The 23,099-nt window shown below is 45.6% G+C and overlaps 1 protein-coding gene across 3 annotated transcripts in view; it reads right to left on the bottom strand.

Moving 5' to 3' along the window:
• HSF1 (heat shock transcription factor 1) overlaps positions 1–23,099 on the bottom strand; it is a 108,464-nt gene that overhangs the window by 52,713 nt on the left and 32,652 nt on the right. For all 3 annotated transcript variants that reach the window (XM_045003466.1, XM_045003465.1, XM_045003467.1), the window contains exon 4: positions 21,667–21,791. In XM_045003466.1, the coding sequence (XP_044859401.1) occupies positions 21,667–21,791 (125 nt within the window). The remainder of the gene's footprint in view (positions 1–21,666; positions 21,792–23,099) is intronic.

Below are 23,099 nucleotides of genomic sequence, written 5' to 3'. Positions count from 1 at the left end.
TGGAAATGGCAGTACAAGGATGGGAAGAGAGATGGGTTTATACCCATTAAAAAGCCTATTTTTTACTCCTCCTACCAGCTTACAAATGGAGGGGCTTCAGGTTAAGACCCCATGCCCATCTTGCTGGAAAGATGTGTTTGTTAACCATCTACCCACTGCTCCTGGACAGACCTTTTGCCCAATCCTCAGGAATGGATACAAGATTACAAGCTCATAAAGTATCGTGTAAAACACAGAAAATATCTAGCCAGCAGGTTCACATAAGATCCTCTCAGATTTTATGCCTTTGCTATATAGACGGCTTCATTTTTTCCACCCCTATTAAGCTGATGCCGTAACTCCTCACTTAAAGTTGTCCTGGTTAACGTTGTTACGTTGCTGATCAATTAGAGAATATGCTCGTTTAAACTTGTGCAATGCTCCCGTATAACGTCGTTGGGCAGCCGTCTGCTTTGCCCACTGCTTGCAGGAAGAGCAGCCCATTGCAGCTGGCTGGTGGGGGCTTGGAACCAGGGTGGACCGGCAGCCCCCCCATCAGCTCCCTGCTCTCCAGCAGGCTATCAATTGCCAGGAAGTTCAGCTGTCCCTCCCTCCACCGCCCTGTGCTGCTGCCGGGAGCCTCCTGCTTCCTGTGGCGGGGGAGAGGGACAGCTCCTGCCCCCCGCTTACCCCATCTCCATAGAGCGGGGGTGGGGGGGATGACAGGGCTCAGGATGGAGGGAGCTTGCGGGCAACAGCTGCTATCTCAACTTGCTGATCTACTTAAAAAGGAAGTGTACTTAGAGTGGGGTCAGCATACTTAAAGGGGCAATGCACATCTCTCTCTCCCACACACACAGTGTGTGTCTCTGTCTCTCTCTGCCATGCTGTCTCCCTTTCCTGCATTGCTACTGCCTGGTAGAGTGTGAAGCTACATTAACAACATGTTAACCCTTGAGGACTCAGCCAAGTACTAGTTCATCATTTAGCAGTAAGGCATTCCCTGGGAAATATCCCACCCTCTGACTCCACCACCTCAACCAAGCTTCACAATCATCATTGCTGTGGACAGTATTCAATTGTTTGTTTAAAACTTATACTATGTGTGTAAATATATATATAGTCTTTTGTCTGGTGAAAAAAATTTCCCTGGAACCTAACCCCCCCCCATTTACATTAATTCTTGTGGGGAAATTCGCTTAAAGTCGCATTTTTCAGGAACAGAACTACAACGTTAAGTGAGGAGTTACTGTATTCAGAGAAAAATTGTTGCTCTAACAACTATTCAGGAGTGGTAGAGAGAAAACAGGGTTGCAAAGTTCTACCTTTTACCCTAATTTTAAATTTAGAAATAGGAAAGTTGTTCAGCTACTCAACCCCCAAAAGATTTTAAGCAGCTTAGTGCCAGAAAGTGGAAGGCTTCCATTAACTAGGGTTTCTTAGCAGACTGACTAAAAGCTTGGATATCACCTAGTTGGCTTCATTATGTCCTAGCTCAGCTTTTCTCTCACCTAACACTGATGGATTCAATCTTTTCAACAAATGTTCTAATGCAAACTCTATCCCCTTAGGTCCATGTCAAATAATAATATATAGTATGTTGCTTTTGGAACCCTGAAATGATAAAGAAAGTTACACGGGTCAAAATTATTTGGTCTGATTTACTGGGGGTTTTGCATATGGTAAACGAATTCTGGTGAAGAGGAATCATACAGCAAAGGCCAAGTTCTGGTGTCTGGGTAGATTTATTTTTATCAAGAGAAATTTTAACTTTTAAATTCTGTTAGCAACTGGGGCCTTGTAAAAGCGGCGGGCCTTGTAAACAGAGTCTGGTCAGCAGGAAGTGCTCTCAGCGTTCCATGGCAAAGCTTCACGCGCCAAGCCAAAGCTAATGCAGTCCCTGAAGGATAGAGGGGGAAGCCGATAAAAACAGGTGCGGACACCATGGCTAGCCCATTGCTTTCAACAATCTGTTTAAAATTAAACTTTCGGATACACTTCAGCTCCCACTGGACAAAAGCAGAGCTAATGAATCACTAGGAAGTGACAACTTCTCTGCCTCACCTTCCTGCTTTGCGTTTTGCACAAGGGTAGTAGCACTTAGTAAAGCAAGCTGGAGAGAGAGCGTGTGGGGTACCGTCTGAGCATGGGCCATACCTAGGAGAGGGAGACTGGTACTAGTCATCAGGTATGGCCCTTCCCCTTCCTCCCAGCAAAGGAACCTGTCAGCGCGAACAATCACAAGATCCAGGGAGGATTTCTCCATTCCTAACTCAAGTCTGCTGGGTTTGTTTCTCCATGCTGCTCCTACTAAATCAACAATCAAACTTTGTTTGTCAGGGTTGTAGCATTAATATGAAACCATTTCAGTATCTTCTTTTCCAAAACAGCTGCTAACCAGATGCCAATTATACATCACCCTAGTCTACAGAGGGAGCATGCATACAAGTGAAAAGTTGTTCCAGTGCATAACTTTGTGGCCAGGGTAAGACGTTACAAAATAACGATCCCTTCTTTACAGCCACTTTCTTTACAGGCCTGGTGATAACTCCTACATCCACTCCTGAGTTACAGAATTGTTTGTTCCTTGAGACACTATCTGGTCTGGAGCCAGGAAGAAACATTATTTTCAGATGAGGAACACTTCAACCCCAGGCTGTGTGTGGCACTGTGAAAGAGCCAGCAGCTTTTTAATTTCAGTTCCTCGATGTAAAAGCAAAACAGTTCCAGCCTAAAGATCCCAGAAGAAAGATTTTGGCTTGCAGAACCTACTAAAACTGGAATTAAGGATCCAGGAGAAACAAAAACAGAGGGAGGCAGAATGGAGGCCAATAGAAACTGGAACAATTCAACACTAGCCACTTTGTCTAATTTTAGTTTACGTATTAGTCACTCATTAGCCTCATTTGAAATACCTCAAGAAGATAACAACCCAGCCAAAGAGATAGGGTTAAAACTAGGCTGTCAATTAATTGCAGTTAACTCACATGATTAACTCAAAAAAAATTAATTGTGATTATCACACTTAATCACACCGTTAAACAATAGAATATCAATTGAAATGTATTAAATATTTTTGGATTTTTTTCTAAATTTTCAAATATATTGATTTCAATCACAACATAGAATACAAAGTGTACAGTGCTCACTTCATCATATTTTTTATTACAAGTACTTGCACTGTAAAAATGGTAAACCAAAGAAACAGTATTTTTCAGTTCGCCTCATACAAGTACTGTAGGGCAATCTCTTTATTGTGAAAGTGCAACTTACAAATGTAGATTTTTGTGTTACATAAACTGCACTCAAAAAAACCCAAAACAATGTAAACCTTTAGAGCCTACAAGTCCACTCAGTCCTACTTCTTGGTCAGCCAACCACGAAGACAAACAAGTTTGTTTCCATTTACGGGACATAAAGCTGCCCACTTCTTATTTACAATGTCACCTGAAAGTGAGAACAGGCGTTTGCATGGCACCAGAGGTGCTGACTCTGTGGGTGCTCTGGGACTGGAGCATCCACAGGGAAAAATTAGTGGGTGCTCTGCATCCACCAGCAGCCAAGCTCCCCCCTGAGCGTGCTGTGTCCCCACTCCTCCACCTGCCTCCCAACACTTCTCCCCCGCCCCGCCGCCTACCAGCTGTTTGGCGATGCTTAGGACTTTCTGTGAGGGAGAGGGAGAAGGGGGGACGTGGCACACTCAGGGGAGGAGGTGGAGAAGAGGCAGGGCAGGGGTGGGGACTTGGGGAAAGAGGGTAGAATGGGGGCAGGGCTGGGGTGGGAAAAGGTGGGGTGGAGACTTTGGGGAAGGGGTGGAATGGGGATGGGGCAAGAGTGGTGCAGGGGCAGGAAGAGGCGGGCAGGGGGAAATCGAGCACCCAGCGGACAGAGGGGAAGCCGGCGCCTACATATGGCACTGTTGTAGCTGGCATTGCAAGGTATTTATGTGCCAGATGTGCTAAAGATTCGTATGCCCCTTCATGCTTCAGCCACCACTCCAGAGAACATATTCCATGCTGACGACACTCGTTAAAAAAAATGTGTTAATTAAATTTGTGACTGAACTCCTTGAGGAAGAATTGTATGTTTCCTGCTCTGTTTTACCCTCATTCTGCCATATATTTCATGTCATAGCATTCTCGAATGATGACTCAGCACACTCTGATGCGGAACCTACAGAACTGAAAAACCAAAAAAGAAAATCAACCTTCTGCTGGTGGCATCTGACTCAGATGATGAAAATGAATATGGCACTACTTTGGATCCTTATTGAGCAGAACGTGTCATTGGCATGGGCGCTTGTCCTCTGCAAGGGTGGTTGAAGCATGAAGAGACATATGAATCTGGCACGTAAATAACTTGCGACACTGGCTACAACAGTGCCATGCAAACACCTGTTGTCACTTTCAGGTGACATTGTAAACAAGCAGCAGGGAGCATTATCTCCTGCAAATGTGAACACACTTGTTTGTCTGAGCGATTGGCTGAACAAGAAGTAGGACTGAGTGGACATGTAGGCTCTAAAGTTTTACTTTGTTTTTTGAGTGCAGTCATGTAACAAAAAAATCTACGTCTGTAAATTGCACATTTATGATAAAGAGATTGCACTACATTATCTGTATTAGATTAACTGAAAAATATTTGTATTTTTACTGTGCAAATATTTGTAATAAATAATATGAAGTGAGCACTGTACACTTTGTATTCTGTGTGGTAACAAATCAATATATTTGAAAAAGTAGAAATATTTAAATAAATGGTTTTCTATTAACAGTGCGATTAATTGTGATTAATTTTTTAAATCACACTATTAATTTTTTTAATCGATTGACAGCCCTAGTTCAACCATGTGCCCTTTTCCCCCCAGCAGATTCCTGTGATTTTCTATGTAAAGCTATCAAAGTGAACACAATTTTCTATTTTAAGCACAGGCCAGACTATGAAATAACGCGCTAGTACAAATCCATGCCTGGCTGTTCGAGCAAAGGGAACACTGCGACGGGCTCTCAGGAGGAGGTGCAGCAAGGAACCAGAGTGGTGTTCAATGCACTGCACACACAAGCCGTGTGAGCAAGCAGGGGAGGCGAGTCAGACACCAAAGCTTGAACTGGACACACAGACCTGGGGGGTGGGGGGCGGGGGACTACACAAGCGATCAGCATGTGGCTGCAGATAATCACAGACGTCAAGGGGCTCCAATAACAACACTGGGTTAACAGGTTGATCTTTGCTTGGAAATATTAGTGTTTGTCCAAAGCCAGGGACTGTTTTTGTTGGCCTGTGTAATCACCAAGATGACAAACTATTAGTGCAATGTCACATAGGACCCGCCCACCTCAGCAGGGCAGTTTCAAACAGTTATTTCTATACTACACTTCTTGAGTTGTCTTGGATTTAGTCCTCCATGAGGATAAAGCTGACACTTCCAAGTGAACCATCTGAGTTAGAGCACAGGAAAGCAACTATGGTTTTAGGCTATGTCTACTTTGCAGTTTTGTGGGTCAGGGTGTGCCCTCCTGACAGACAGACAGAAAATGCCGGTGTGGACAGTGCTTTGTTGGTGGGAGACTCTCCTGCTGGCAAAGCTACTGCCACTCATTCGGGATGGTTTTATTTTGGAGAGCTCTCTCCTGCCAGCAAAGAGCGGCTATAAGGGAGACCTTACAGCGGCACACCTGTGCCGCTGTAAGGTATGCAGTGTAGACAGAGCCTTAGTCATGAAAAAACCCTTATCCACTACAGTAACCTAGGAGGGTCTGAATCTTCAAGTGCGCCAAACAAATTCCACGTTGACCTCAATTTTTCATGTGTTCAGCCTAAAGGGCCTTTTTAATGAGTTAAGCACCTGATAATGGGACTGAGAATATGTCAGGAGGTTGTTTGTAACTCTGAAATGTTAAAAGAAAAAGAAACATCATGGTGGTTCTTTTAAATGTTTACAGCTGAACATTGACTTACCACAGTTTTGAAACTTTATTATGCAGAAGGAAAATGCTGCTTTCCCTTAATTTTTTTAATAGTTTACATTTAATGCAATACTATACTGTATTTTTTTGGGGGGGGTGGAGGAAGGGGGGGTGTCTGCTGCTGCCGGATTGTGTACTTCCGGTTCCAAATGGGGCGTGTGGTTGACTAGTCAGTGTGTAACTGGTGTTCATAACTCTGAGGTTCTACTGTAAAAGTGTAGCTCAACCTTAACTATAGTGATGTGCTTGCAACCTTAATTCTGAATTATCACTGCAGCTAGCTACAGTATGAAAGCAACAGAAATCCGTGCTGCTGCCAGGGTGCCAGAAGGAAAGATGTCTCCTTGTTTCTTTCGAAAGAGGCCAAGGAAGTGGTTATGCTTTACGTTTCCCAGAATGAGCTGCTCTTTTCCCATATCTTTCTGTGCAATGTAACTTAAGGAGAAAAATCCTGAGGTGATGCAGCCTTTAACTCTACCGAGCCAGCAAGGCAAGAATCTGACTGAGCAGTAAAGCCTTTCTCATTGGATGCTGCCATCCCAGACAGTGTCACACAAAGCATTTCTGATTCCTCAGAGCCCCAGAAATGAGACAGGAACCCCCCTCTTCCTGAGAAGACGGATCAGTACATTTGCTTGTCTGACATTAAGAGTACACACGCTGTGCTCAGAGAACATTTTGCTTGTCTGACATTAAGAGTCCACATGCTGAGCTCAGAGAACCGGAGCACGTGCGAGTCTGTTGTACTCCAGGGAAGTCATGTCCCAGCCTGCAAACTCCCTGTGGAGCACTATCCATTCTTGCTGAATGAGCTGCTGACAAGGAAGGATAAATATTTTCATGCCCCAAAGTTTAGTATGTCTACTACTTTCTATCCCTGATGCCAATGCTAAAGACTAGCAGCAAATTATCCAGTCACGAGCAGTATTATGCTGGTGACCTTGAGCTTAATTGCATTCTGCAGTTTTTCAGGCAGACTGCGTGAGCTAAGCAAGTCAGTGTGAGAAGACTTGAGAAAGTCTGTTCACAGTGGTGCAATAAAGAGATAGTTACAATGAGCATTATATTGGATTTGCCCGAGATGATGTCCAAGTCAAACCCAATAAAGCCGCCAGTCTTCTCTTTGCTGGCTCCAAGCCACATGCACTTTCAATTGCTACAGAGATCTTACTCTCAACAGGAGACAAGCTGTGACCATAAACTCTCTTTAATGTCAACAAAAAGGTCTGATAGAAATTGCATTTGGTGTTTTTACACGAGTGAAAAAAATCAAGCCACACCTTTAGATACACAAAGAAAAAAGAATTGCGTACCAGGCTCTGAGAGCATGGCTTCAAGCTTGTGGTCCAACAGAGGCCACTTCCCACACTTCAGCAAAAGGTGCTTTACAACAAATACAAACGCATTCGGTTTTACATAAATTCCTAGGAATGACCATGCTCTGCTCTGCCAGCATGTACTGGGCAGACTGAACTCTATTTACCTGCATCAGAAATATCTTAGTAACAGAGACCTGAGCGTTTTGTTGAAAGAGAAGTGGCTGAGTAGTGCATGAGTCACCACCTCTCTCCAGATCTGTATAGGGAGGATACTAATTGCCAACTTCCCACAGAGTTTGAGGATTTAGATAATGGCTGTTAAACATTTTGGACAGGAAAACATTAGGTAACTGGGTATTGTTACAATTCTATACAAATCATTCCAATTTTGCACTAGTGACTCCTAAACTGTTACAGAATAGCGGAGTAGTGCATGGCTGAGCAGCTGATTCAGTCAGATCAGAGGCCAATGTGTAGCAAAATGGGTAAGCAGCATTGTTTACATTCTCATCTCTTGCAATTCCTGCTGGGTAAGGGCATCTTGACCTGCTAAGCTGTTAATGTTCTTACTTTAAAGAGGGGACCAGGGACTGCATTGCCTAAAATCCAGCCAGAAGCAGGGACAGGTAAGCTTTAAGGGAGGGGGAAATGTTGACAGGAAGTCATGCTGAGTGTTAGGATCTCAAGTTTCATACCAGAGATTGTTTTATAGATGCAGAGATTTTAAGGTCAGAAAGGACCATGAACTATTGTGATCATCTAGTTTGATCTGTATATATCAGACCATCGGACTTCCCTGACTCAACTCCTGCTTCAACCCCAACAGGCATGGTTGAACTAAAGCAGCTCTTGGAAAAACATCCAATCTTGATTTTAAAGTTTCCAATGATTGAGAATTGACTGATGAATTGTTCAAATGGTTAATTACCCTCACTGTTAAATTTCCACCTTATTTCTAGTCTGTCTAGCTTCAATTTACAGCTACTGGAACTTGTTATATACATCAAATTGAGGAGCTGTCTATCAAATTACTTTTCCCTACGTAGGTATTTAGGCTCATCAAGTCATGCCGCACCTTCTCTTTGATAAGCTAACTAGACTGATCTCCTTGAGTATCTCACTAGGAGACATGTTTTACAATCGTTTCATCACTCGTGTGTCATTTTTCTCTGAGCTCCCCAATTTTTCAATATTTTTCTTGAAGCAGACACCAGAACAGGACACAGTACTCCAGGAACGGCCACACTAGTGCCAAATAGAGAGTTAAAACAATCCTCCTACTCGCGAGCTCCCTCTTTATATACCCAGTAGTCCGCCGGCCAGTGTCGCACTAGAAACTCACTCAGGGTCATGGATAATTAGCTGAAGTCTTTCAGAATCACTGCTTCCTAGGATCCTGTAAATATGGACTACATTCTTTGTCTTTAGGCATATGGGCTTGCATTTGGCCGAGCAGCTGATTTAGGCCGTTTTAGAGGATGCACGTTTCACAAGCCTCTCTGATATTAACTTAGGCTGAATTCATACAATTCACTCTTTGGCTGGCTGTCATGTGTACATTTATTTCCAGCAATGGGGACATGGAAGAAGAGAATTTTGCTGGGAAATTCAGGGAGCAAATTTGAACTCTCTTTACAGTGGAGATTTGGGGCACTTTTCATGAAACTTCTCCCCACAAAACTGACCAGTCTTCCTTTTGGTCACAATAACGTTTTCTTTACTCTGGCTATACCTCCTCACACACCACTGGGGTTCAGGAATATCTTTTTTTTTCTGCAAACGCTCTAAAGTAGTCTATGCTATCAGTACATGAAAAGAGCACAGAGAACCTCACTGTGTTCTGCACCCCATATTCTTCATAGAGATAGTGTTATATGAGTATGGCATAATTAGGATGTATTTTATGCAAGATGGGTCATGTGAGATATCATTGGAAAGGTTATGATTTACTGACTAGGATTATCCTATTTGTACGCATGTTTCATTTCTGTATCTGAAGTCAAGAATACTGACTATGTATCGGTATCACAAATGTGTTTACACCTGGGGAAGGCGCACTAGCCAGGATGCTTTCATTCTGAAAAGCTGGGTGGGGAAGGGCCATTAGAGAAAACAACAGGCCTTAGAAGCAGCTTATCTCGCCCCTGGGGGGCCTTCCTGAGGACCCTACAAACAGCCTCCGCGTGATGGCTGCTGTGACACTACAGGGACATGTGACCAGGTCACCCGGTGCTGGTCTCCACCTTGGGATGTCAGTGTTTTTCCACTTACTGGCGTGGGAACCAGGCTTTGAAACAAAGGGTTCCGCCCTATGCAAAAGCTACATAAGGCAGGGGAGTGACATCATCATGGTTCTTCACTGACTCCCCACCCAAAGAGACGCCTGGAGACGGCTGAGGACCAGACTGAGCTGGGGGAAGTGCTGGGCCCAGCCTAAAGGGATTTTTAGCCTGTGAATGGAACACCTGGCGATTCCAAGCTGTGAGCTAGTGCAGCGGGCCCGTTCAGGATCTGCAGCCTGCCGGTGTCCTCATTGACTTAGGGTGAGGATCTGTTATTCAGAGCCCATCGATGTAGCATATTAAGCTTAGTTTGCATTCTTGTTTATTTGCTAGGGAATCTGCTTTGGTCTGTTTGCTATGCCTTATCATCACAAAATCTATCTTTTGTAGTTAATAAACTTGTTTTTGCTTAGTCTAAAATCTGTGTGTGGGGGAGTCACAACTGGGGGCAGAAAGCTGCTGTAGATTCCTCTCCACAGGAGGGAGGGGGCAAATTTAATAAGCTTACGCTGTAGAGTTCCCTGAGCAGTGCAAGACGGTATACTTTTGGGTTTACACTCCAGAGGGGGTGCCTGAGGAGCTGGGAAGTTCCCTAGCTGGAGCCTGCCCATACAGGGCTGATCACAGCGTCTGCATGGAACTGCAGCTGGGTGTGTCCCTGCCTGTGTGGGTGCTGGTGACAGAGCAGGCTGGAGCCTCGAGAGAGCTTGTCACAGCAGTTACAGTGTAACGGGAGCCCAAGCTGGTGGGCTCAGTGGTATCCCAGTTGCAGGTGGCACACCAGGGGGAACCCATCACACTCATCTTTAACCAGGATGAACCAAACTGTGGCAGAGTAAGGCATGGTCTCTCCCACTCCCATGTACAGTAGTTTTCTCAGATTATTTCTGTAACACCACAACAGGAAGCCATCACTGGTCTGTAAAAGCAGCAAAGAGTCCTGTGGCACCTTATAGACTAACAGACGTTTTGCAGCATGAGCTTTCGTGAGTGAATACCCACTTCGTCGGATGCAAGCAGTGGAAATTTCCAGGGGCAGGTATATATATGCAAGCAAGCTAGAGATAATGAGGTTAGTTCAATCAGGGAGGATGAGGCCCTGTTCTAGCAGTTGAGGTGTGAAAACCAAGGGAGGAGAAACTGGTTCTGTAGTTGGCAAGCCATTCACAGTCTTTGTTTAATCCTGAGCTGATGGTGTCAAATTTGCAGATGAACTGAGGCTCAGCAGTTTCTCTTTGAAGTCTGGTCCTGAAGTTTTTTTGCTGCAGGATGACCACCTTAAGATCTGCTATTGTGTGGCCAGGGAGGTTGAAGTGTTCTCCTACAGGTTTTTGTATATTGCCATTCCTAATGTCTGATTTGTGTCCATTTATCCTTTTCCGTAGAGACTGTCCAGTTTGGCCGATGTACATAGCAGAGGGGCATTGCTGGCATGTGATGGCGTATATTACATTGGTGGACGTGCAGGTGAATGAACTGGTGATGGTGTGGCTGATCTGGTTAGGTCCTGTTATGGTGTCGCTGGTGTAGATATGTGGGCAGAGTTGGCATCAAGGTTTGTTGCATGGATTGGTTCCTGAGCTAGAGTTACTATGGTGCGGTGTGCAGTTACTGGTGAGAATATGCTTCAGGTTGGCAGGTTGTCTGTGGGCGAGGACTGGCCTGCCACCCAAGGCCTGTGAAAGTGTGGGATCATTGTCCAGGATGGGTTGTAGATCCCTGATGATGCGTTGGAGGGGTTTTAGCTGGGGACTGTATGTGATGGCCAGTGGAGTCCTGTTGGTTTCTTTCTTGGGCTTGTCTCACTGGTCTGGTCATCTTATCTGTCAAGTGAAGCAGCAGGGGTGGCTACAAGCTTTGCATTAGGAGCCCCGAGATGACTGGCCCATACATAATAATGGGGGAGGCCTATCTAGAGACATTATCAGCATGCTGGAATGCTGGAAACGGCTCTAAAAGTCCATGCCCGGTCTGCTCATTTATCTTTTCAGCTCTCACTTCTTCGGGTGGCTGGTTTCCTTCACCCCACAGATACATAGTGGTGCCAGCCTCCTGCATATTATAGCTACATTTTACACTTGCATACTAAGATTAAACCCCATTATTCCTACACATCAATACATTCTCTGCTCATCCTCTGGTCCTGCTAAAGCAGGATTCTAACACTTGAATAAGTCTGTAACAGCCCCTGTAGTGACTAAAGGGAACGGTAGTTGGAACAAGTGAAAGATCTTAAAATGTACCTAAGCTCTATATGAAGTTTTAGAAATGAAGCTTGCAACAGACATCTCAGAGAGGAAGAGAGAGAGGGAGAACGAGAGCAAGGACAGAGGCTGGGGAGATCCCACGGCAGAGGAGAGAAGATGATGTCAAGTCCCACCTGAATGAAAGAGGAGCGGTAAGAGTTAGGGTTCAAACCAGGAGAGGGGACTAGAGAAATTATTAAAACAGAGAGATCAAGAATAGCAAAAGCTACAGGGATGCCAGCCAGGATGAGAACAGAGCTGGGTTCAGAGGCCAGATGCAGATCAGCAGCCACAGTACTGAGGTTAACAGGAAGTTTGCTCTGGGAGGGATGTGTAGACAGGCAAGAGGAGATTATTTTCTTCAGAACCCTGCTAAGGAAAGGGAAGCTGGAGACAGGATGACAGGGTGGCAATCCAAGTAGAAGGATGAGTAGGTGCTGCGGAGGTAAGCAGCTGTATTTATCACAGACAGGGAACCTGCAGGAGGCTGGGAAGATCTAGAAGTTGGACAGGAGTAAGGTGGTTGGAAGAGACATCACAAAAGTCCCTTGTGATGGAGAAGTGACCTATAGGCAGCCTTCATCTGAATGCCATGGCCCATGCTCCTCCACAGGGAGCACGGCCTGCCATTTCTCTACTGAACGCCTAAGTGCTTGTTTGAAAAACTCAGTCCTCTGAGAGGCGCCTTGCTAGTTTATTACACAAAGTACAACACACATTTTGTATTTCTGGGCCAATAATTCTCTTCCCATTTGCAGGGGAAAATGCTGCTCTGAACCCTAGTGCCAAGAATGTGAACCTGGCAGCATCTCCTCTCCAGAGCACTGCTGTGTGCACTCCATCTAGTGGCCTACACAGGCACTCAGTTCACAGTCGATGTTCAGTCTATTCCCACAGGGTAGTGTCAGTACAGACTAGAGATCTACAGTTCCACTGGAATGTCTTCATCTTTAATATACGAGTATGGTCCCAGACATTAAGTCATTGCATTTGATCCAAGTAGCCGCCACAGGGAGATAAGCACTGAATGCTGGGATCTCTAGTCTCTCTGGCCTGTTACTATCTAGTAAAGATGAACGCTGCAGCAAATTACTCTTATGCAAATAAGATGTGCCCTTTTGGCCCCCGGGGAAGAGTTACTTGGAATTACAGCAGCACCTACAACTCCCCAATCTGACTGGAGCCTGTTACATCAGACACTGTACAGCCATGTTACTGTTTGGACAGTACCCATCATCCGCCAAAGAGATGGCACTGGGGCTGCTGCTTTTCTAAAGAAGCAAGATGCCAGTTTCTATTGTTAAGAAAAGGTGGAGGCGGTGATATCTTTTATTGGACCAGCTTCTGTTGGTGAGAGAGACCAGCTTTTGAGCTTACACTGGGCTCTTCAGGTTTCTTAAGTTTCTGTTGCTGTCACACCAGCAAGTCGTCAGTGGCTGTGTGTATGCATACGAATAAATAGGAGTGACAGAAATACATCTTAGAAGCAATAAAGGACTGTATGACTGACCAATGGGATCCAGGCTGGCTGCTGCAAGCTCTCTCAAGCTCTGTATTCCCTACTTAGAGAGTAAAAAGGAATCAACTGTGCAGCAGGGGTGCTGGAAGGACAGTGCTTTCTACCTGGGCAAAGTGATACAGAGCAGCTGGGTCTAGAGCTGCCAGGAACATAAGAACGGCAGTACTGGGTCAGACCAAAGGCCCATCTAGGCCAGTATTCTGTCTGTCGACAGTGGCCAATGCCAGGTGCCCCAGAAAGAATAAACAGAATCATCAAGTGATCCATCTCGTCACCCATTCCTAGCTTATGGCAAACAGAGGCTAGGGACACCATCCCTGCCTATCCTCCAGGAACTTATCTAGTTCTTTTCTGAACCCTGTTATAGTCTTGGCATTCACAACATCCTCTGGCAAAGAGTTCCACAGGTTGACTGTGTGAAGAAATACTGCCTTTTGTTTGTTTTAAACCTGCTGCCCATTAACGTCACTTGATGACCCCTAGTTCGTGTGTTATGAGGAGTAAATAACTCTTCCTTATTTACTTTCTCCACCCCAGTCATGATTTTATGACCTCTATCATATCCCCCCTTAGTCGTCTCTTTTCCAAGCTGAAAAGTCCCAATCTGCATCAGAGCAGCAGCAGCCTTAGATTGTTTTAGGCAGCTGACTAATTTTCCAGGAAAGGTGGGATAAAAAAATTAACTCCCATCTCAGAAACACAGGTTTATCCTCTAACAGATTTAACGCAGGTTCCATTACTGACAAGTCATCGGCTATAACTTGTGTGTTTTCGATGAATGTCAAAGACGTCCTCTCTAATGAACAAAAACCTCCCCAGCAGGCTACAAACTTGCTGCAATGTGCGGTATCAAGGTAACTCTCGGTCATCTTAAACGCTTACTGCAGAACAGAGTTTTTAATTCAGAGTGGTGCTGGACGAATCACTTGAAGGTAAAAGGAAACAACTGCTCCGCCACGTACCAGAGCACAGGAAAAGCAGATATCCGCCTCATCGTGCAGGGGTATTTTACATGACACCTTTGCTCACTGGAGAGGAGAGGAAGAACTACTTTTCTTCCTCACCGGCAATGAAGAGCCTGAAGAGAACTGCATTTCATACAGCATGGGCTGGGCACTCTGACCAGGCAAAAGATCAAGAGAATCCCCTAGAACCTGGAGACAAAGCAGGTTCTCTCCCACTCCCATGCATGTGACCAGCACTGCAGAAGTGAGCTGTAAGTACAAGGGGTAGCAATGAAGTCCAGGAGAAGGGGGCTCTCAGAAGGCAGTGTGGAAGATGTACTCCCCGTCAGGCATGCACACTTGCAGGGACCCATTCAGCCTGCCTGCGCTTTTCAGCCAGCGAGCTGAAGGCTAGAGCTGCACTTGACAGCATCCTCCCCAGTTCACAAGCCACAGCAGGTCAGTCCTTAGGAACACTGGTGGAGGGTTCTTCAAAACAAGGGCATTTGCTATCACTCACCTTGAGGCAAATCTCATGTGGGAGATGACTTATTCCACCCAGCCGAGATTTGAAAATCTTCCTAAGGGATCTGACTGTCCATTTTCCATTAAAATTAATGGAAATTGGGTGTCTAACTTTAAAACAAATCCTGCCATTGGCAGGAAAACCAGCCACTGCTGCATGGATTACAGACCCCGGTGTGCACAGGTTACATACCACTGAATTCTAATCTGACCTGTGTGGGACAGGAGGCAGCCTCGGTCTCAGGAAAGGGGTGATCAACAGTGCTCTGTGATGACCCCCAAAGGCTGTGTCATAACTATAAAGGGAAGGGAACAGCTCTCCTGTGTACAATACTATAAAATCCCTCATGGCCAGAGACACCAAAATCCTTTTACCTGTAAAGGGTTAAGAAGCTCAGGAAACCTGGCTGACACCTGACCCAAAGGACCAATAAGGGGACAAGATACTTTCAAATCTTGGTGGGGGAGAGTTTTGTTTGTGCTCTTTGTTTTGGGGGTTGTTCGCTCTTGGGACTAAGAGGGACCAGACATCAATCCAGGCTCTCCTAATCTTTCTGAACCAGTCTCTCATATTTCAAACTTGTAAGTAACAGCCAGGCAAGGCCTGTTAGTCTTATTTTTGTTTTCTCAACTTGTAAATGTTCCTTTTTACCGAGAGGATTTTACCTCTGTTTGCTGTAACTTTGAACCTAAGGCTAGAGGGGGTCCCTCTGGGCTATATGAATCTGATTACCCTGTAAAGTATTTTCCATCCTGATTTTACAGAGATGATTTTTACCTTTCTTTCTTTAATTAAAAGCTTTCTTTTTAAGAACCTGATTGATTTTTCCTTGTTTTAAGATCCAAGGGGATTGGATCTGGACACACCAGGAATTGGTGGGGGGAAAGAGGGGGGATGGTTAAATTCTCCTTGTGTTAAGATCCAAGGGGTTGGATTGGTGTTCACCAGGAACTTGGTGAAAAAGTCTCTCAAGGCTATCCAGGGAGGGGAAGGTTTTGGGAGGAAAGGGGGTGTTCCAGACTGAGGAATCCAGATGGTGGCAGTGAAACCAGATCTAAGCTGGTAGTTAATCTCAGGGGTTGGCTACAACTTGAGAGTTGCAGCGCTGGTGGAGGCTTTCCGGCGCTGCAACTTAGTAACTGTCCACACCTGCAAGGCACATCCAGCGCTGCAACTCCCTGGCTGCAGCGCTGGCTGAACACCTGGTCTGCTTGGGGTGTAGTGAGCGCAGCGCTAGTGATCCAGCGCTGCTCATCAAGTGTGGACACACACCAGCGCTGTTATTGGCCTCCAGGGTATTAGCAGATATCCCAGAATGCTTTTAACTAAATTACTCTCTTTGTTTTGTTATGCAGCCTCTCTTTGTTTTGTTGTAAACTCGGAGCTCCGGGAGCTGCTTATCTAAAAAACAAACACAGCTCCTGTTTGCTGTGATCAATCTGTACCTGACTGTGAACAATCAAATGAGATAACCCCTGTGAATGAGGCAGGCAGGGAGTGAGTGTTTGCTTGACAGAGAAACAGCGGGGGCAGAGGGGAGAAAGGGAGTCCGTTGGATGCAGGCTGTTTGCAGTTAAGAGTAAGGGGTTGGGAACATTTTCTGATTTTGCAAGGCAGGAAGCTAACACACAGTGTTGGCTCCAAAAATCCACTCTCTCTCTCTCCCCTGCTCCCTGTCACACTACACCCCACCCCCCTCTTTTGAAAAGCACGTTGCTGCCACTTGAACGCTGGGATAACTGCCCATAATGCATCACTCCCAACAGCGCTGCAAATGCTGCAAATGTGGCCACACACCAGCGCTGGCAGCTGTGAGTGTGGCCACTAACCAGCGCTGTTCCTACACAGCTGGATGACCAGCGCTGTAAACTCCCAGCGCTGCAACTCTCAAGTGTAGCCAAGCCCTCAGAAGTGTTTATGCAGGTCCCCACATCTGTACCCTAAAGTTCAGAGTGGGTGAGGAACCTTGACATGGTGGCAGAGCGGTGGGATCATTTTAAACCAAAAGCCAGTAGGATTTTTTCCCCCTCCTTTCTAGCTGCTTAGAAAGCAGCCTGAAGGCAGAGGTGTTAAGTTTTTTTAACAAGGGTCTTTGTTAAGAGAAGGCTTCAAGCTGTGAGCAAGCAGCAAGCAAAAGGAATTTACAAGCTGAATTGTTTTTTTCTTTCTACCTCTCGGGTATAGCTAGTTAGAAAGTCTCTGTTAACCAAGCAGCCCTGAGCTGAGTGCATCCCAGTTTCAGTGAACTGCAGAGGGGTGTGGCCAGCACAAGAAAGCAGGAAAATGAGTACCAGTGACGCCGCTAATAAACTAGAGCTGGCCAGACTGGAAGCAACAGAGAAAGAAAATGAACGTAAGAGACGGCTAGAACTAAAACAATTAGAAATTAGTATTTTGGAGGCAGAAAATGCAAGGGAAGAAACTGCCCACAAGAGAGCTATGGAGGCGAAACAAAAAGAGATGGAGGAGAGGGAAAGAGAGAGAAAGCATGAACTGGAATTAGCAAGGGCTAAGCAGGATTTACCAGCCAACCCTAACAACCCTTCTCCAGGTACTGCTTCCCATCCCAGAAAATTCCCCACCTACAAGGCAGGTGATGATACTGAGGCCTTCTTAGAAAATTTTGAAAGGGCCTGCCTTGGGTACAGCATCTCTACAGACCAGTACATGATAGAGCTGAGGCCACAGCTCAGTGGACCCTTAGCAGAGGTGGCAGCTGAAATGCCTAAGGAACACATGAACGATTATAAACTTTTTCAAAACAAGGCCAGAATCAGAATGGGGCTAACCCCTGAGCATGCCCGTCGGTGGTTCAGAGCCCTAAGGTGGAAACCAGATGTGTCATTTACCCGACACGCCCACTACATTGAAAAGAATTGGGATGCTTGGATATCAGGAGCAAGTGCTGAATCTCTGGAAGCTCTGTCCTTCCTAATGCAAATGGAACAGTTCTTAGAGAGTGTTCCTGAGGAAATAGAAAGGTACATCCTAGATGGGAAGCCCAAATCTGTAACCGAGGCGGGGGAGATTGGAGCCAAATGGGTGGAAGTGGCAGAAAAGAAAAAAACTATTAGCAATTGGAGCGAATATCAGAGGGGGCAAACCGAAACCAAACCCTATCACCGGGGGCAACCCAAGGCCCCACCTACAACCCAAGGAAAGCCCCAGACACCTTATTGTCCCACCTCACCAGTCTCCAGCAACCCACCTCGGCCCAGTGACCAGTCAGCTGGGCGATGTTTAAATGTAATGAACTGGGACATATAAAGGCCCACTGCCCCAAGAACCCCAACCGATTACAGTTCATTACACCACAATCACACCAAAGATCCCCAGGCCCAGATGCCTCTCAAATACCCTCGGAGCGAAGGGAAACCTTGAGAGTGGGCGGAAAGAAGGTTATCACTTGGAGGGACACTGGGGCACAAGTGTCAGCTATCCACCAATCCTTAGTGGATCCCCAATTCATCAACCCAGAGGCCCAAGTGACAATTCACCCATTCATGTCAAAATCGTTAAACTTACCTACAGCTGAGTTGCCTGTCCAGTACAAGGGCTGGTCTGGAATCTGGACTTTTGCAGTCTACAACAATTATCCCATCCCCATGCTACTGGGGGAAGACTTGGCCAACCATGTGAAGCTAGCCAAGAGGGTGGGAAGGATCACACGCAGCCAGGCTAAGCAAGCTGTCACATCCATCCCTGTTCCTGAGCCTTCCACCAGGGCCCCGTCTGTGTTACCAAAGAAAAAAGTGACGGTGGCATGGAAGAGGTGAACCTCTCCACAACCCTGGGACGTCTGCAGCAGCAACAGATCAAGGAGCTGTGCACCAGCTTCACACCAATGTTCTCAGCCACCCCAGGACGGACTGAACGGGCATACCACTCCATTGACACAGGTAACGCTCACCCAATTAGAACCCCACCCTACCGGGTGTCTCCTCAAGCCCACGCGGCTATAGAACGGGAGATCCAAAACATGCTACAGATGGGTATAATCCGCCCCTCTAACAGTGCATGGGCATCTCCAGTGGTTCTGGTTCCCAAACCAGATGGGGAAATACGCTTTTGCGTGGACTACCATAAGCTAAATGCTGTAACTCGTCCCGACAACTATCCAATGCCACGCACCGATGAGCTATTGGAGAAATTGGGACATGCCCAAGTCATCTCTACATTAGACTTAACCAAGGGGTACTGGCAAGTACCGCTAGATGAACCCGCCAAGGAAAGGTCAGCCTTCATCACCCATGCAGGGGTGTATGAATTTAATGTGCTTCCTTTCGGGCTGTGAAATGCACCCGCCACCTTCCAAAGACTTGTAGATGGTCTCCTAGCAGGATTGGGAAAGTCTGCAGTTGCCTACACCTTGATGATGTGGCCATTTTTTCTAATTCATGGGCAGAACACCTGGAGCACCTGGAAACAGTCTTCCAGCGCATCATGCAGGCAGGACTAACTGTTAAAGCTAAAAAGTGTCGAATAGGCCAAAACAAAGTGACTTACCTTGGACACCAGGTGGGGTCAAGGAACGATAAATCCCCTACAGGCCAAGGTGGATGCTATCCAAAAGTGGCCTGTCCCAAAGTCAAAGAAACAGGTCCAATCCTTCTTACGCTTGGCTGGATATTACAGGCGATTTGTACCACACTACAGCCAAATCGCTGCCCCACTGACAGACCTGACCAAAAAAACGCAGCCAAATACAGTTCAGTGGACTGATAAGTGTCAAAAGGCCTTTAACCAGCTTAAGGCAACACTCGTGTCTGACCCTGTGCTAAGGGCTCCAGACTTCGACAAACCGTTCCTAGAAACCACAGATGCGTCCGAGCGTGGTGTGGAAGCAGTTTTAATGCAGAAAGGACCGGATCAAGAATTCCATCCTGTCGTGTTTCTCAGCAAGAAATTGTCTGAGAGGGAAAGCCACTGGTCAATCAGCGAAAAGGAATGCTACGCCACTGTGTATGCTCTGAAAAAGCTACGCCCATACGTTTGGGGACGGTGTTTCCAACTACAAACCGACCATGTAGTGCTAAAGTGGCTTCATATCGCCAAAAAACTTCTTCGGTGGAGTTTAGCTCTCCAAGATTTTGATTTTAAAATACAACACATTTCAGGAGCTTCTAACAAAGTGGCTGATGCCCTCTCCCGTGAAAGTTTCCCAGAATCAACTGGTTAAAAATTGTTCTTAGAATGTGGGACATATTGTTAGTTTTTATATTATCAGTAGTATGTCTAAAGGTGCATGTGTTAACTCTGTTTTCTCCTAGAGCTCCAGGAAGAAATCACAGCCAGTGTGAACCGGCTGTCCAACACTATCTGTGATTTAGGGGGGAGGGGGGGGGGAGGGGGAGGGTGTCATAACTATAAAGGGAAGGGAACAGCCCTCCTGTGTACAATACTATAAAATCCCTCATTGCCAGAGACACCAAAATCCTTTTACCTGTAAAGGGTTAAGCTCAGGAAACCTGGCTGACACCTGACCCAAAGGACCAATAAGGGGACAAGACACTTTCAAATCTTGGTGGGGGGAGAGTTTTGTTTGTGCTCTTTGTTTTGGGAGTTGTTCGCTCTTGGGACTAAGAGGGACCAGACATCAATCCAGGCTCTCCAAATCTTTCTGAACCAGTCTCTCATATTTCAAACTTGTAAGTAACAGCCAGGCAAGGCGTGTTAGTCTTATTTTTGTTTTTTCAACTTGTAAATGTTCCTTTTTGCCGAGAGGATTTTACCTCTGTTTGCTGCAACTTTGAACCTAAGTCTAGAGGGGGTCCCTCTGGGCTATATGAATCTGATTACCCTGTAAAGTATTTTCCATCCTGATTTTACAGAGATGATTCTTTACCTTTCTTTAATTAAAAGCTTTCTTTTTAAGAACCTGATTGATTTTTCCTTGTTTTAAGATCCAAGGGGATTGGATCTAGACACACCAGGAATTGGTGGGGGGGAAAGAGGGGGGATGGTTAAATTCTCCTTGTGTTAAGATCCAAGGGGTTGGATTGGTGTTCACCAGGAACTTGGTGAAAAAGTCTCTCAAGGCTATCCAGGGAGGGGAAGGTTTAGGGAGGAAAGGGGGTGTTCCAGACTGAGGAATCTGGATGGTGGCAGCGAAACCAGATCTAAGCTGGTAGTTAAGCTTAGAGGTGTTTATGCAGGTCCCCAGATCTGTACCCTAAAGTTCAGAGTGGGGGAGGAACCCTGACAGGCTGACTCACCAAAGAGCGTTAATGGTGACTAGACAAGATCACATGTCCTATGCTCCCAACCAAAGGAAAAGTATTGGATTGCTGGCAACAAAATGGAGATTTAAATTGTGCATGTAATATGGGCTCCAAGAAGACAGCAGTATTAGCACAAAGGGGTAGGAATTATTCCGTCACTTGACCACCAAGGCGATGGGCTTGGTGTAAGAACATGGAGAACAGAACATCCACATTTTGAGGAAGAGAATCCAGAGACAGAACCCAGCCCCACGCAGAGAATCAGACGTCTGGCTGTGACACCATCTGGGAGGGAGACATCACTCTGTTCTTAGCTGCCCCTCCAGCAGACATCTAAGGCCATTCTGGATTCCAGAGGGACATCAGTACAGCCTTACTCTGTCTAGGATTGCAGGCTTGGTCACTATGATACCAAGGTCTTTAAGAGGATTTAGTGGTGTTCAGAAGTTCTCCCAAACCCCAGCTCCTCCATCCCCTGGAGAGAGAGCCTCTTAAAGCATAGGTTACACTCCTGAGACCACTGGGATTCTGGCAAATATAAGAGAGCACAGAGCAATGCCAAGCATTTAGACTTGGCCCAGAGGAGGTCTTGAACACAATACTTTCAGAGGGAAGTCAGATTAAGCACATTATTCCACATCTCCTGCCCTCCCCATGTACGTACTGTTTCATCGCTATCAATTTGGAATCCATGCTCTCTTGCTTTCCTTTCATCATCTGGACATCAGTCAGTAACTTGGTTACATTGTCTTGACGAACCTTTATATCCTCATTCTTTATACTGGAGACCTGGAGACAGAAAGGAAGAGGACAGTGAGGTTTCACCCTATAAAATTGTTCTCTAAGCATCAAAGATGGAAATGCAGATTAACTATCCTCCTTCCCCATCCTCACCCACTCACTGGTCTAATTGTATAATGAATCAGACAGGTGCAGATCAACCACCTACTAGCCTGGCCATACAGCTATTAAAAATGAAGGCAGTTGTGAGCTGAGTTTTGGAGTGTGGGTTTATCCCAGTTTAAAGGAAAAGTGGAGCAATTAGTACTTGGGACTCCTTGTGGGGTTAACAAGTTTAAGATAATGTTCTAGATGTGAAACACCCTTGTTTCCTGCTGCTCCCATTACTAACAGATTAAGGATAAACATATGGCGTTTCATCTTCAAAGGCCTAATAACTGGTGGGGTTTTTTCGGTATTGGGCCCAGTCCTATTCAACATATTCATAAATGATCTGGAAAAGGGGGTAAACAGTGAGGTGGCAAAATTTGCAGATGATACAAAACTACTCAAGATAGTTAAGTCCAAAGCAGACTGAGAAGAGCTACAAAAGGATCTCACAAAACTGGGTGACTGGGCAACATAATGGCAGACAAAATTCAATACTGATAAATGCAAAGTAATGCACAATGGAAAACATAATCCCAACAATACATATAAAATGATGGGGTCTAAATTAGCTGTTACCACTCAAGAAGCATCTTGGAGTCATTGTGGATAGTTCTCTGAAAACATCCACTCACTGTGCAGCAGCAGTCAAAAAAGCAAACAGAATGTTGGGAATCATTAACAAAGGGACAGATAATAAGGCAGAAAATATACTGCCTCTATATAAATCCATGGTACACCCACATCTTGAATACTGCGTGTGGATGTGGTCGGCCCATCTCAAAAAAAGATATATTGGAATTAGAAAAGGTTCAGAAAAGGACAACAAGCATGACAAGGGTTATGTAACGGCTACCATATGAGGAGCGGTTAATAAGACTGGGATTTTTCAGTTTGGAAAAGAGACGACTAAGGGGGGAATCTGATAGAGGTCTATAAAATCATGACTGGTGTGGAGAAGGTAAATAAGGAAGTGTTATTTACTTGTCATAACTCAAGAACTAGGGGTCACCAAATGAAATTAGTAGGCAGCAGGTTTAAAACAAACAAAAGGAAGTATTTTTTCCCTCACAACGCACATTCAAATTGTGGAACTCTTTTCCAGAGGATGTTGAAGGCCAAGACTGTAACAGGGTTCAAAAAAAGAACTAGGCAAGTTCACGGGGGATAGGTCCATCAATGGCTATTAGCCAGGCTGGGCAGGGGTGG

Source organism: Mauremys mutica, chromosome 2 (assembly GCF_020497125.1).
Source record: "Mauremys mutica isolate MM-2020 ecotype Southern chromosome 2, ASM2049712v1, whole genome shotgun sequence".
Lineage (NCBI taxonomy): Eukaryota > Metazoa > Chordata > Testudines > Geoemydidae > Mauremys > Mauremys mutica.
The sequence above is the reverse complement of the archived record's forward strand: the minus strand, read 5'-3'. Positions and strand labels throughout refer to the sequence as shown.